The sequence below is a fragment of the Babylonia areolata genome, chromosome 27 (genome assembly GCF_041734735.1).
Source record: "Babylonia areolata isolate BAREFJ2019XMU chromosome 27, ASM4173473v1, whole genome shotgun sequence".
NCBI lineage: Eukaryota > Metazoa > Mollusca > Gastropoda > Neogastropoda > Buccinidae > Babylonia > Babylonia areolata.
Window position 1 is genome coordinate 29927225 of NC_134902.1, and position 16518 is coordinate 29943742.

Here is a 16518-nt window from a genome sequence, read left to right on the forward strand (position 1 = left end):
ACTATTAATCAAATTCTAGCCTAGATAGTTGGGACAGCAGTTGCCTTCTCTGCTGTTCTGGTGGTCATGGTCGGACACGACTTACATACATTATTTGTCATTAAAAAAGAAAACAAAGTGTCCCTCTGGAGTGATAAGTGATAAGAAACTCTAGGGAGAGCTGGACAATACAAGATCTTAAGAAAAGACCCCCCGCTCCCCGAGGCCCTCCCTCAGTCAAATGTTTCGGCCCTTAACTCCTTACATTCGAAGGGAACCGGGCCACACCCAGGTCATGACTCGTGGATGCCCTTATAGTGCCGGTTAATTTTTTTTTAACCTGGTCCTCAGCAGCTTCGAACTAGCGCCTCCAGACTGGTCGACGTTTTAACCACTGAGCCATCGTACGCCTAGTTTCCAGCTGGAACTGTTTTCTGCTGCTTCTGCCATTGCCTTGAGAGCCCTTGTCTTCTCTCTGCCAGAAATCGACAGCTGTTTCATGAAGCTGTATGCAGATGCGCTCACAAACCGTCTTGCACCAATATTAAAAGAAAACGAAGTGTCCCTGTAGAGACTTTACCTGCACCAGAATCCGGTACCGGTCAAGTTGTTGGACTGGGAAGCATCGGGACCACCCCCAACCGTGTAGTTGATGGCCGTCACCATCTGGTTGTAGTCCGTGCCCATAAGACAGTCCCCGAACGTCCAGCAAGAGATGTTGTCGATCTCTGCCCACACATGACAGCGTCAGCGTCATTATCATCGTCACCGTCATCGTTTTCTTCGTCGTCTTTGTTGTCGTCGTGTTGGTCGTTGACTTTTTTCTTTGTCCTTTTCGACATCGTCTTCTCTTCTTCTTTTCCTCCTCCTCCTCTTCTTCTTCTTCCTCTTCCTCCTCTTCTTCTCACCCAAGCAGCATCCGCCACCCTCTCTTTCCCTTTCTGATTTTAGTAATACAAACAATTAATCCTACAACTATCCTCTTCAGAGGAGCACAAAGAGGGAAGGGGCGGGGAGGAAGTCAGAAAATCACCAGGAAAGATCAGAACAAACAGAAGTGTAGAATGTGGAGGAGGAAAAAAGTGTGTGAGGGTGGGGGGCGTAGGGAGGGGCTGTGGGGGGCGGTGGTAGGATGATGAGGAGAAGGACTAGGAGGAGGAAGAAGAGGGAAAGGGGTTGAGCGAGGAGGAAGAAGAGGGAAAAGGGGAGGAGGAAGGAGGAGGAAGAAGAAGGAAAAGGGGTGAGGGAGGAGGAGCAAGAAGAGGGAAAAGGGGTGAGGGAGGAGGAAGAGGGAAAAGGGGTAAGGGAGGAGGAGGAAGAAGAGGGAAAAGGGGTGAGGGAGGAGGAGGAAGAGGTAAAAGGGGTGAGGGAGGGGGAAGAAGAGGTAAAAGGGGTGAGCAAGGAGGAGGAAGAGGGAAAAGGGGAGGAGGAAGAAGAAGAGGGAAAAGGGTAGGAAGAAGAGGGAAAAGGGGTGAGTGAGTAGATTGATGAGAACAGGGGAGACATCAAGACGCAGAGTAATGATGCGCGCGCGCAAATTCAATACAAGTATATCGTCACACAGAACGCGTGACAGACAGACAGAGACAGAGAGAGGAGGGGGAGGGGTGGGCAGAGGCAGAGAAATGAATGAATGGATGATTAATCATTTTTCTACGGTGAAGATATCAGCACAGTGGCCGACTTACATATCCGCCATTGTGGGGGTGAGCAAGGAGGAGGAAGAGGGAAAAGGGGTGAGGGAGGAGGAGGAAGAAGAGGGAAAAGGGGTGAGGGAGGAGGAGGAAGAAGAGGGAAAAGGGGTGAGGGAGGAGAAGGAAGAAGAGGGAAAAGGGGTGAGGGAGGAGGAGGAAGAAGAGGTAAAAGGGGTGAGGAGGGAGGAGGAGGAAGAAGAGGGAAAAGGCAGAAAACGCAGAGTAAATCGGAGGGCAATAACATCGCTATTAAGCTCAAAGCCAGTGCGAATATTAAACTAACTACACAAGAGTTTTTACACTTACACACGCATGGAGAGGGAAAGAGAGGCAGACAGAGACAGACAGACACGCATACAGTGGCAGAGAGGAAGAGAGACAGACAGACAGACAGACAAACAGAGATAGATCTAGAATGAAAGAGTGACGAACAAAAGACACACACACACACACACACACACACACACACACACACACACACACACACACAGAGATAACGATAACGATAACGATAAAGATAACGATAACGATCTTTTATTCAGATTAAGGCCAAATCCCCTTACTGGAGGGGGTCATACAAGAAAAGAGAGAAAGAAAACGACTTGACACGAAAAACCTTCACAAATCAACCAAAAATAGCTAGTAAAATACTAAACAACATTCACGAAACAGCGATTCGAAGTCTCTTCGATGCTTCATATATATGGCCAAGTTTATTATAACGATCCCTGTGCTTTGAGATTTAATTTGCTAATGCGTCAAAACATGAGTTTACTCAACAGAGAGAGAGAGAGAGAGAGAGAGAGAGAGAGAGACAGAGAGAGACAGAGAGAGACAGAGACAGAGACAGATAGACAGAGAGACAGAGAGGAAACAGAAGATAATACCAAAGACCAACAGTAGACACCCAGAGGAATATTCTACGAAGCAGTCACGATTTAATCAGGCCTTGACAACCTACCCAACCATTTTCGTCAAGACGAGTCTTGCCAACAGCACACGGGAATGTTCCCTAATCAGTGCTTCTTACGGCGAAACACTATCTGGAAGAGGATTTGGCCAAACACTTAGTTTGGTCTTTAGCTCTTGCTAACTATGTGTTGGCATTCATTCTTGGAGGGTGGGACCGTATTTCTTTTAGGAAGTGTGGCTTTTGGTGGTCCTATCCTGTAGTGTGTGTGTGTGTGTGTGTGTGTGTGTGTGTGTGTGTGTGTGTGTGTGTGTGTGCGGCGGAAAATGGGATGTAGGGGTTGTGTGTGTGCGCGTTGTATGCGTGTGCGTGTCCGAGAGACAGACAGACAGAGAACTATGAACGACATTAATGTCAGTGAACATGCTATTGACAAGGGGGTGAGTGAATGATTGGGTGTGTGAGCTAATGGGTGTGAGTGAGTGTGAGTGAGTGATATATTGATTGGGTTTGTGAGTGAGTTCGAGTGGGTGTGAGTGGATGTGAATGAGTGACAGATAGGGTGTGTGAGTGAGTGGGTGAGTGAATGAGGTGGTAAGGGGTGGGAATGGATGAGTGAGTGAGAGGGAGTGCGTGAGCGGGTTGAGCGATCCCAAAGGGCGGGGTTATCCTTGCAGCAGCAGCAACAACAACAACAACAACAACAAAAAAACAACAACCAAAAAGAAAAAAAACGTTCAATCACAAACACCGAACAAAATTACGCACCAAAGCGCGACAATAATATGTACGCAGCGACAACACACGCCGCATCACCCTCTTCCTCCCCATCTTCCCCTCCCTCCTCACACCCACACTCACCGTTACAAATGGCGGAATAGGAAGGACTGAGGTCGGCGAATCGAACCTGTGACTCGCTCACCGTGCACCCACTGGGCCCCGTGCCGGCGTAACAGGACAGACGTGAAGCCGCCCGCCTGCACACGATGTGTGGGTGCACGTGTTTCAGAATGATGATGGCAGATAGATAGATAGATAGATATATAGATGAATAAATAGATGAATAATGAATAAGTAAGTAAACAGATGAATGAATAAATAAATAAATAAATAAACAAACAAATAAATAAATAGAAATATGATAAAAACTTAATTTATCTGATGATAACAAAAATGACAACAAGAAGAAGAAAAACAACAACAACAACAATAATAATAATGTTAATGATAATAATAATAATAATAGCAACAGCAGCAACAACAACAACTATAGTAGTAGTAGTAGTAGTACCACTACTAATACTAATGACAATAATAATGAGGAGGAGGTGGAGGAGGATAACTATGATACAATAACAAGACTACCACTGCTGCTGCTGCTACTACTACTCTACTACTACTACTACAATAACACAGCAGCAACTACAATAAAGAAAAAAAAGAACAACAGCAGCATCAGCAACAACAACAACAACAAGATGATGATGATGATAATAATAATAATAATAGAGGTTTTAAAGCTACACATGCACACACAAACACACATAGTTTTAAGCACACACACACACACACACACAAATGATGTTCATGCAGTATAGAAAAAGACCGGAGTGGAGCGAGGTATAAGGATTCTCATCAGGCAAATTTTTTCTCACGCTTGACAGAACACGTATACCCGTTTGGGACTGGAATCAAACCAGAACAGGCATAGTAAGGGAGAACTTACAGGCAGGCGTCGTTCTGGTTGTTGCTGGACATACATTCCAAAAGGGCCGCGCTGCAGGTTGTGGCGTTCCTGACGTGTGCTGGTTTGGAACAGAACAGACAAGAACTCGAACCTTATACTGGTTTGAAACAGAACAGACAAGAACTCGAACCTTATACTGGTTTGAAACAAACAGAAAAGAACTCAAACCTTATACTGGTTTGGAACAGAACAGCCAAGAACTGAAAGCTTATACTGGTTTGGAACAGAACAAAGAACTCAAACTTTATACTGGTTTGAAACAGAACAAACAAGAACCCAAACCTCATACTGGTTTTGGAACAGAACAAACAAGAACTCAAACTTTATACTGGTTTGGGACAGAACATACAAGAACTCAAGCCTGATACATATTTGGAACAGAACAGCCAAGAACTCAAACCTTATACTGGTTTGAAACAGAAGAAACAAGAACACAAACCTTATACTGGTTTTGGAACAGAGTAAACAAGAATTAAAACCTAAGAACACAAACCTTACACTGGTTTTGGAACAGAACAAAACAAGAACTCAAACCTTATACTGGTTTGGAACAGAGCAAACAAGAACTCAAACCTTATACTGGTTTGGAACAGAACAGCCAAGAACTCGAACCTTATACTGGTTTGGAACAGAACAAAGAAATCAAACCTTATTACTGCTTTGAAACAGAACAAACAAGAACTCAAGCCTTATACTGGTTTGAAACAGAAGAAACAAGAACACAAACCTTATACTGGTTTTGGAACAGAGTAAACAAGAACTCAAACCTAAGAACACAAATCTTATACTGGTTTTGGAACAGAACAAACAAGAACTCAAACCTTATACTGGTTTGGAACAGAGCAAACAAGAAAAACCTTATACTGTTTTGGAACAGAACAGCCAAGAACTCGAACCTTATACTGGTTTGAAACAGAGCAAACAAGAACTCAAACCTTATACTGGTTTGAAACAGAAGAAACAAGAACACAAACCTTATACTGGTTTTGGAACAGAGTAAACAAGAACTCAAACCTAAGAACACAAATCTTATACTGGTTTTGGAACAGAACAAACAAGAACTCAAACCTTATACTGGTTTGAAACAGAACGAACAAAGGTTCATACTACACCACACGACAACACACCATAAAACACGCCATACCATACCCCACCACCCCATAACATACCATACCACACCATGCCAAGCATCACAAAACCATACCAAAACCATATCATACCACACTAAATCACATCAGACAACACCACACCATACCATACCACACCACACCACACCATACCATACCACACTACAACACTCTACCACAACATACCACAGCATTCCATAAAACGCAACACAACACCATACCACATCATGCCATACCACAACACACTCTCATACCTTACCATTCCACACCACACCATGCCACACAACTTGACAACATCCCATTGCACACCAAAACAAACATGCCACACCACAACACGACACCCACAGCAAACCACACCACTTCACAAAACACAACATCAGAAAAAAGTGGCAGAATGGTTAAGTCGCTCATCTGCCAATTCAGAATTCGCGAAGGTCTGGGTTCGAATCCCGCTCTTGCCTTTTCTCTAAAGTTTGGCTAGAAAATCAAACTCAGCATCGCGTCATATCGGATGAGACGATAAACCGAGGTCCCGTGCGCAGCACAAACTTGGCGCATTATTAAAGAACCCACGGCAACGACTGTTGTTCTCTGGCAACATTACGTAGAAGAAATCCACTCTTGTAGGTGCTCAGATGTATATGCATGCACTCGAAGCCTGACTGAGCTCGCTGAGTTATGCTGCTAGTCAAGCATCTGCCTGGCATATGTGATGTAGCGTATAATTATGGATTTGTCCGAACGCAGTAACGCCTCCTTGAGAAACTGAAACTAACACCAGACTACACAATACCACGCAAAAACACAGCCAATGGCATGACAAACCACCTGACAACTCACACGACACGACACGACACGACACGACACGATACACACGACACGACACGACACAACACGATACACACGACACGACACGATACACACGACACGACACGACACGACACAACACGATACACACGACACGATACACACGACACGACACGACACAACACGATACACACGACACGATACACACGACACGACATGACACAACACGACACGACACGATACACACGACACGACACGACACAACACGATACACAAGACACGACACGACACGACACGACACTGGATTTCACTAGACCACACCACACCACACCATACCATACCACACCATACCATACCATACCATACCATACCCCACCCACCACCCCACAACACATCATTCTCTACTGAACAGCACAGCAGAAGACACACTAACCCCTCATCCCACTCTACCCCTTCCCTCCCATCACCACACCTTTCTGCAGACAGGTACATACCTGCTGTCGTAGTGGTGGCAGTGGTGGTTGTGGTGGTGTTGGTGGTGGGTGTCGTTGCCGTCGCTTGCGAATGGATCAAGCTCATCAGCACCACAGCTGTCAAATCACACACACACACACACACACACACACACACACACACACACACACACGCACACACACACACACACACACACACACACACACACACACACACACACACACACACACACACACACACAGAGGGAGACAATGACAAAGACAAATGGTTTTATGAATCAGGCAACATGCTCATAATTCCTGGGGGTGGGGGGAGGAGGGGGTGGTGGAGTGGGGGAGGACAGAAGCCGTGATTAACAAAAATAACATTAGAAGTGGATAATACATGTGAAAAATTAATAATTATTTTTACGGGAAGACAAACAAAATCCGTTGGTTGCTTTCAAAATTTTACACACAGGGAGAGAGAGAGTGGGTGAAGGAGACTGTCACGGTGTCTATGTTTCACTGTGTCCATTAGTGTGTCTTCTTCTTCTTCTTCGTTCGTGGGCTGCAACTCCCACGTTCATTCGTAGGCACACGAGTGGGCTTTTACGTGTATGACCGTTTTTACCCCGCCATGTACGCAGCCATACTCCGTTTTCGGGGGGTAGGGGGTGCGTGCTGGGTATGTTCTTGTTTTCCATAACCCACCGAACGATGACATGGATTACAGGATCTTTAACGTGCGTGTTTGATCTTCTGCTTGCGTATACACACGAAGCTGGTTCATTCACAAGCAGGTCTGCACATATGTTGACCTGTGAGATTGGAAAAATCTCCACCCTTTACCCACCAGGCGTCGTTACCGGGATTGGAACCCGGGACCCTCAGATTAAAAGTTTAACGCTTTAACCACTCGGCTATTGCGCCCGTCTATCAAGGTGTCTAATTTTCACAATGTCTGTCACGCTGTCTATGTTTCATTATGTCTATCACAGTGTCTATATTTTACTTTGTTTATTGCGGTGTCTACTTTTCAGCGTGTCTACCACGGTGTCTATATTTCTCCTCGTCTATCATCTCGTATGTTTCACCATGTCAGTGTGTGTGTTTCACCATGTCTATCACAGTGTGTATGTTTCACTATGTCTATCACAGTGTGTATGTTTCACCATGTCTATCACAGTGTGTATGTTTCACCATGTCTATCTCAGTGTGTATGATTCACTATGTCTATCACAGTGTGTATGTTTCACCATGTCTATCACAGTGTGTATGTTTCACCACGTTTCACCATGTCTATCACAGTGTGTATGTTTCACCATGTCTATCACAGTGTGTATGTTTCACCATGTCTATCACAGTGTGTATGTTTCACCATGTCTATCTCAGTGTGTATGTTTCACCATGTCTATCACAGTGTGTATGTTTCACCATGTTTCACTATGTCTATCACAGTGTGTATGTTTCATCACGTTTCACCATGCCTATCACAGTGTGTATGTTTCACCATGTTTCACCATGTCTATCACAGTGTGTATGTTTCACCATGTCTATCTCAGTGTGTATGTTTCACCATGTTTCACTATGTCTACCACAGTGTGTATGTTTCACCATGTTTCACCATGTCTATCACAGTGTGTATGTTTCACCATGTCTATCACAGTGTGTATGTTTCACCATGTCTATCACAGTGTGTGTGTGTTTCACCATGTCTATCACAGTGTGTATATTTCACCATGTTTCACTATGTCTATGACAGTGTGTGTTTCACCATGTTTCACCATGTCTATCACAGTGTGTATGTTTCACCATGTTTCACTATGTCTATCACAGTGTGTATGTTTCACTATGTCTATCACAGTGTGTATGTTTCACCACGTTTCACCATGTCTATCACAGTGTGTATGTTTCACCATGTCTATCTCAGTGTGTATGTTTCACCATGTTTCACCATGTCTATCACAGTGTGTATGTTTCACCATGTCTATCACAGTGTGTATGTTTCACCATGTCTATCACAGTGTGTATGTTTCACCATGTCTATCATGGTGTATGTGTTTTCCCTTGTCTATCACGCTGTCTAAATCTCATCGTGTCTATCACAGTGTCTACATTTTACCGTGTCCATGTATCACGGTGTCTTCGTATTTTCTGTCTTTTTCACCAACTCTATAATGCATGACCTCATCGTCTCGCTGTACCTGTGTTCTATAGAATAGCCGGAGAGCAGTCAGTCAGTCAGTCTTTGTCGCATTGGATCCGCATTTCACTAATGTCCTAACAACTTATAGTTCCAATCTGTCTAACTTTTATCATCATATTTCCGTCTTTTTCACGAATCTACCACTCAGATCCTTCGTAACAATAGCTACCATCGCATGCTGAACGCTTTCCAACATTTCCGGCAGACGAAGAAGTTATTAATCGTGTCACCGACTCGAATGTTCAGCAAGCTTATTTTAGTTAATTTGTAATGCAATAAATAGGTGGACTGCGGTCCTCCCAGATTTTCTTTTCCCTTTCGTTTTTACTGCGGACATGAAATATAATGTCATGCTGTCTTCAAACAGTAACTTGATCAGACTCTATTCCATTAATGAACCGGGAACCACCCACGAAAATCTCGCGGATCCAGAGGCCAAACGAAATAGAATGCCCGCCGATCTGGAAATGTGGTCTAATATGAAACACTTAAACTCCTCGAATTGGTATGTGTGGAACGAATTAGCCATTTTAAATTTCCATTCCGAAATCGGTGCTGACACACATAGTGTTTTCAGTGCAAATGAAGTCGGTAACGTTTACCACGGACATACATACATACATACATAGAACAAAATCAATATTATTACATTGATTCACTTCATTTAACACACACACACACACACACACACACACACACACACACACACACACACACACACACACAGAGAGAGAAAGAGAGAGAGCAAAGAATAGCAAAGAAACAGAAAAGCATCCCCACAAATATAATAATAATAATAACACATGAAATAGTCACCCAACAACGATGGAGACCAGAACATCTTCCCGAACAACTCCATCCTCTTGGTACGATAACCACACAGAAGAAATAAACGTGTATGTGAAAACAGTGACCCAAAATGGTGGAAATCTTCTGAAACTTCTGTCTGTCCCGTTCCTTCCAGAAGCTTCCTCACATGACTATTAAACCAAATTGACCAATAATCACCACGGCGAATTTAGACTGCGGGAGTGGTTTGGGACTACCTCCTGGAAAATGATTCATGTGTTCCCTGTAAATGTTTGTATAAAAAAGGGAATGCAAGATGAGAAAAAAAAGGGGGGGATACATAGCAATGCCTCATTTGTTTGGATTTCACGCGACTGTTGGATACTTGTTTAATGTGTAAGCGTCATTACATTTATTGTACTCTCTCTCTCTCTCTCTCCCTCTCTTTCTGTCTGTCTGTCTGTCCCTTTGAGTCCAACCATCACTATGTGTATGGCTGAGTCTAACAAATACACAATTTCAGTGTTTGTAGAGGAAAAGGAACAATATCAGCATATATATATATATATATATATATATATATATATATATACATGTGTGTGTGTGTGTGTGTGTGTGTGTGTGTGTGTGTGTGTGTGTGTGTGTGTGTGTGTGTTATACGAACGTGAATTTTATGCCTGAAAGATGGAGACGGCACTTGTGGGAAAGCAGTACAGCTGTGGATTGTAAGCGGCGACACAGGACTCACGTTGAGGGGTGGTGTCATGTGCACAGACGTGGTTCGAGGCAGAGGGACCACAAATTAACCCCTTGTGCGCTGTTCTTCCACGGTTATTACCGGCTCCGCCCATCTCCACTCTTTTTCTGCCTTGATGGTACCAGGCAGGTGTTTCTACAGGTAACACACACACACACACACGCATCTCTCTATCTATCTATCTATCTATCTATCTATCTATCAAGCTAGCTAGCTATCTATGTGTGTGTGTGTGCGTGCGTGCGTGCGTGTGTGTGTGTGTGTGTGTGTGTGTGTGTGTGTGTGTTCACACGCATGCAGATACATACGCACAGGCACATACATGGGAAGTACATATTCGCATGCATGTACATATGTATGTAAACACATATACAAACATATGTATACACACAGACACACACACTCGAACGCACGCACACAAGTACACACTAACAGGCATATACACACGTATGTGTTTACACACACACACACACACACACACACACACACACACACACACACACACACACACACACGTGTGCGCTGTCTTTGAACACTAGACAGAGGTAATTCTATCGTGTGCTTTTTTCTGCTCATGCAAGCTGGTGATTTTAGACTTTGAAGTAAATTAAAATGTAACAGATGCGTTTATGTGGTCAAAACTCATCAAGATACAACAAAAACCGCAAACAAAAACATAGGTGCTAGGGGGAGAAGGAGAGAGAGCGAGATGGGGAAGAGGGAAGAGAGGGAGGGAAAGAGATACAGAGATAGACGAAGATAGAGGGGAGAGAGAGAGAGGGCGAGAGGAGGGAGAGAAGGAGGGAGAGAGAGAAAGGAGGAGAGACAGATAGAGAGGGAGAGATGGGAGGGAGAGAGAGAGAGAAGGGAGAGACAGGGAGGAGAGAGTGAGAAAAGGGAGAGAGAGGGGGGTGAGTGGAGACAACTTGAAGAATAACTGCTTTCAAAAAGAAATGACTTTCAACAAGACAATTTCCTGCACATATCAACACCCTGAACAAAAACCACACGTTTTCATTAACGTCACGGTCCATACAAGGCCTGACCTGTAAAATAACAGCCAGGTATAACAGTTGTCCAATGTTCAGTGCACACACATTTGATGTTTTTGGAACAGTTTGCTCGAAATCATATTTTTGCCAAACTTTCAACCTGTTCAGTGCACACACATTTGATGTTTTGGGAACAGTTTGCTCGAAATCATATTTTTGCCAAACTTTCAACCTGTTCAGTGCACACACATTTGGTGTTTTGGGAACAGTTTGCTCGAAATCATATTTTTGCCAAACTTTCAACCTGTTCAGTGCACACACATTTGATGTTTTGGGAACAGTTTGCTCGAAATCATATTTTTGCCAAACTTTCAACCTGTTCAGTGCACACACATTTGGTGTTTTGGGAACAGTTTGCTCGAAATCATATTTTTGCCAAACTTTCAACCTGTTCAGTGCACACACATTTGATGTTTTTGGAACAGTTTGCTCGAAATCATATTTTTGCCAAACTTTCAACCTGTTCAGTGCACACACATTTGATGTTTTGGGAACAGTTTGCTCGAAATCATATTTTTGACAAACTTTCAACCTGTTCAGTTATTAACACAGACTTACGGTGTTTCTGGAACAGTTTGCACGAAATAATATTTTTGCCAATCTTTTGAACCTGTTCTATTTGTTTCATGCATTCTGTACAATGTTTAGCGGTGGTTTGGGTCACTCGGTAATCTGAGTGCGGAATGTGCAATTATCCTGAGTCACAACAAGATGTAGGTGCAGACATTGAACCAGAAGGTAACCCAAGTTAGCAGTGACTCGATCCCGGGTCATATATTGTTTGTGCAATACGTTAAGCACTGTTCGTCAACGGGAAAACGTTTTGCAAGGTTATTAACGAGAAAATCCGATATCACGTGACTTATTATACGCGTATCTGGGTAGGCCTTGACTTTTTGCACTGCTTGTAAACAATAAAACAAAACAGCAGCAGCAGCAACAACAACAGCAACAAAACATCAGCATCATGATCATCACCATCGACAACAACATTGTTTAAGGGTCACATGGATGTGAAAGCATCATCACTATCATCAGCAACAAGAACAACAACAACAATAACAACAACAAAGTTCATAGCTAACATGAATGTCAAAGTATCACTTGTTACAAGACACTGTTTAAACTTAATTTTAAACCGAACACATACCCGAAAAAGGTATTTGGAGAAACTAAGAAGTGGGACCTTCAAATGAGAATCCACAAGTTTCAAACTGTTCAGTATTTTTGGTTGTTTTTTGTTGTCGTTTTTTTGGGTTTTTTTTTTTTCTGCCCCATCATCTGCGCCGTTTCAGTGACATTACTCCCACACCGCTCATTTAGATTCCCCCATACACGGCCACACCCGGGTTCGTCCGTCGCTGTTCCAGCGTCGGCAGTCCACAGGGAACCATCGATGTTAGGTCGCCTGGAGGCCACACACCAGAGGAGACCCTGCACTGCTGCTGAGTCATTTCGGTGGTGTTCAGTGGTGCCTGTTCTGTTTTAACGTACTTAGGACACCACTTACCAAGCCCCCTACTAACGACAATAATGGCTTAGTCGCGGAGCCAGACTGAGTGAGCGTCTCTCCCAGAGCGGTGACCGCCACCACGTCCCTCCAACAACAGGCCCCCCATGAGGTATTTTTGGTTGTTTTTTGTTGTCGGTTTTTGCCTCACTTTGCCTTTTAGATTTAAAAAAGAATATTTTGTTCACTCATTCATATTTGGGGTCACTTTTTGAAGTTCGAAAAAGCAATTTAGTGCTGTCACGACGAAACATGCATTTCCCATTGCCTTTTTGCCCGTGAACGTCAGCTGGGGCCGTATTCAAGAGACCATCGTGTCTGCGGGTAAATGTGTACCTGCGGGCAAATTTACCAAAGGCATGGCAAACTGCCCGAGGGTAAGCAGTGTCCGGTATTCAGGAGCACTCGAGTCTACCCGCGGGTCTCTAAATCCAAAGGCAAATTTGCCCTCACTACCTGCCAAGGGTGACTGCCCACATGGCGGATCCTTTTGCTGCGTTGTTAATGTTGAGGGAAAACAGGCGTGCTTTGCGGATAACCTGTGTTTTGTTAATTCTCTCGAGAATGCTTTGAACTCTGGTGCGGTGAGAAATAAAAGAGCATGCACAGGAGGGAACCACCGGGATTTTTAATTATTGACAAATTGTTAGCTGCCTTTGTGCACTGCGCGTGTATTGAATACGAAGATAACTTAACCTTCAAGGTAAACTGTGCCTGCGGGTCCCTACCATGTCAAAGGTAACTTACCTGAAGGCAAAATGCCCCAGGCCTCCCACTTGGAATGCCAGACTAACCTCCCACCCTGGACAGACATCCAGGAACTACCCCCTCTCGAACAACTTGACTTCAGGGGTGTCAGCCAACAGGTCTTTAATTAAACTCATCTCTATTAACTGTTTCATATTTTGTGGGTAATGTCAGTTATATCATGTGAATGTCAAACTTCTCCCCCCTTCACTAGACCTTGGGATCAGGTGTTCCCGATAAGACGAGAGAGAACTCGAGATCCCGAGTGCAGCATGCACTTGGCACAGTTTAAAAAAAAAATCAAGAAAAAATAAACCCAAGATGGAAAGTTGTCCCAGGAAAAATCCTGCAGACCAAAAATAATCTTTGTTGGGGAAAGCAAAAACATGTGTGAAGACATGGTAGAAAAAGGGTGGTGCTGCATTCTGGCGACACATTTTCCATTGGGGGTGGAGGGGGTTTCGATGGAAGGGAAGGGGCAGCCACAATTTCAAACAGAAAAGTCTGTTTAGAAGAAGAATATAATGCGTTCCCATTTCACAATCGTTTGCCATACGTTAACAGGACCAAAGGGAGACTAGCGGGAGGCACACAGAACAGGTTGAAGGGCACACGGTCACACAGGGCCAGACTCCAAGATTAGCGTAATGACAGGTCCCTTCAGAAACGGGTCGGGCGGGCGATACCCTGTACCCGCTATCCTGGTCAGTTAACTATAAGGCGGTCCTCAGACGTATCGGGTTGCTGAAAACCTTCCTCGCCTGCGTCGACGGCCTGCGCTTCTCGCTCCGTGCATGAGCTGCCGTTGCATTGGGTGTTTCCGGGTCCGGGTTGTGCCTTTCTCCTGTAGTCTGTACTCTTGTCGCAGTACGTGCCAAAGGACGGCTGTAGCGGGTAGCGTGTGGTGAGTTTAACGACCTGTTGGCATGTTCGTGGCTGTGGTCTTTAAAGGCTGGTTTCGGCGCACGGCTTTTATTTGTTGCTCCCTTTACTGGCGGTAGCCTGGCGTTTGGGACGTGCAGGGTCGCCAACGGGGGAACACGAAATCTGGCTGTCCGGTGACCCCGCTGACAGTCTTTCTTTGACATAGAGACCTCCGCCTCGACGGCTGCTGGATCCCCAATGGTGAACGAAAAAACTTCGCAATGCATCCGACATAATCGTTGAGCAACCGTTGAGCAACTATCCGACTTAACCCTTGAGCAGCTATCCGACTTAACCCTTGAGCAACTATCCAACTTAATCCTTGAGCAACTATCCGACTTAATCCTTGAGCAACTATCCAACATAACCCTTGAGCAACTATCCGACTTAACCATCCAGTAGCTATCCGATTTCACCCTTGAGCAACTATCCGACTTAACCCTTGAGCAGCTATCCGACTTAGCCCTTGAGCAGCTATCTGATTTAACCTTTGAGCTTCTGTCCGACTTAAACCTTGAACAACTATCATCTGCCGCAGAGAAAAACTCTACGAACTACAGCCTGAAACAACTAGACCTTAGGAGCGTTAGCCAACAGATCGCTAAACGTATCAAGACGTATCAAGCTTGTCAGGCTTAACTCCGGTTGTGTTCCCCTAGAAACATACCCTCTAGCCGCCCAATTAAGAAGCTCCTTATGGAAATGATGGCTTAGAACTCCTCCCTAAATTATGATACATTACTGGCTTCAAAAGTGCAATTTTGATTATCAGTTTTGAACTGGTGGCGACGAGCGCAATAGTCAAGTGGTTAAAGCGTTGGACTTTCAATCTGAGGGTTCCGGGTTCGAATCTCGGTAACGGCGCCTGGTGGGTGAAGGGTGGAGATTTTTCCGATCTCCCAGGTCAACATATGTGCAGACCTGCTTGTGCCTGAACCCCCTTCGTGTGTATACGCAAGCAGAATATCAAATATGTACGTTAAAAATCCTGTAATCCATGTCATCGTTCGGTGGGTTATGGAAACAAGAACGTACCCAGCATGCACACCCCCGAAAACGGAGTATGGCTGCCTACATGGCGGGGTAAAAACATTCACACACGTAAAAGCCCACTCGTGTACATACAAGTGAATGTGGGAGTTGCAGACCACGAACGAAGAACAGGTGGCTTGAGAATCCCGTCAGATAACTATGCAACATTACTCGTTTCGAAAGTGTATTTAGGAGATCCATCACGAAAAAGCTTGCACATGCATGGCAGATGTGGGCGTGTTGTGAGAATTTCATCTTCTCACTTCTAACCAGAATCCACGCCAGGAAATATTGTTGTTCAATGTGAAATGTGTTGTTCAAGGGCTTTTGTTGTGATGCTGACTGACGCACTTTTCAACTCCTCCATCATCAAAATGGGGAAACAGGTGATTGAGAGGCACGACCATCATGCCGTTCTTCCTCAGTTCCCCCCATACACATACCCTCTCCCTCTGTTTCTATGTGGGGATACCCGTGCTGTGGTATATATTGTCTCTGGTACATATTGTCGCACTTCGGCATATTTTGTCGCCGGCGGTGTGTGTGTGTGTGTGTGTGTGTGTGTGTGTGCGTGTGAAAACTATCACTAAAAAGAAAAGTAAATAAAAAGAAGTGAAAAAAGCATACAACCAACCACTATCTCATCGCATAAAAACAAAACGCATCTAACGTACACAAACACTGAATCAATTTCTTTCTTTCACTACTTTATTACACGGTATAATTATATAAAAAAAAAATCACCAATGTATTCATCTGACAGCTGCAAACCCCTCTGTGTG

At 44.3% G+C, this 16518-nt stretch overlaps 1 protein-coding gene across 1 annotated transcript in view; it reads right to left on the reverse strand.

Annotated features, from left to right (window-relative positions):
* LOC143301056 (uncharacterized) overlaps positions 1 to 9868 on the reverse strand; it is a 17940-nt gene extending 8072 nt beyond the window's left edge. Inside the window, exons 1-5 of the mRNA XM_076615061.1 lie at positions 9742 to 9868; positions 6759 to 6854; positions 4310 to 4388; positions 3445 to 3560; positions 560 to 707 (exon numbers count right to left, since the gene is read on the reverse strand). Of these exons, the coding sequence (XP_076471176.1) occupies positions 560 to 707; positions 3445 to 3560; positions 4310 to 4388; positions 6759 to 6854; positions 9742 to 9784 (482 nt within the window). The 5' untranslated portion in view covers positions 9785 to 9868. The remainder of the gene's footprint in view (positions 1 to 559; positions 708 to 3444; positions 3561 to 4309; positions 4389 to 6758; positions 6855 to 9741) is intronic.
* Positions 9869 to 16518: the final 6650 nt, after the last annotated feature.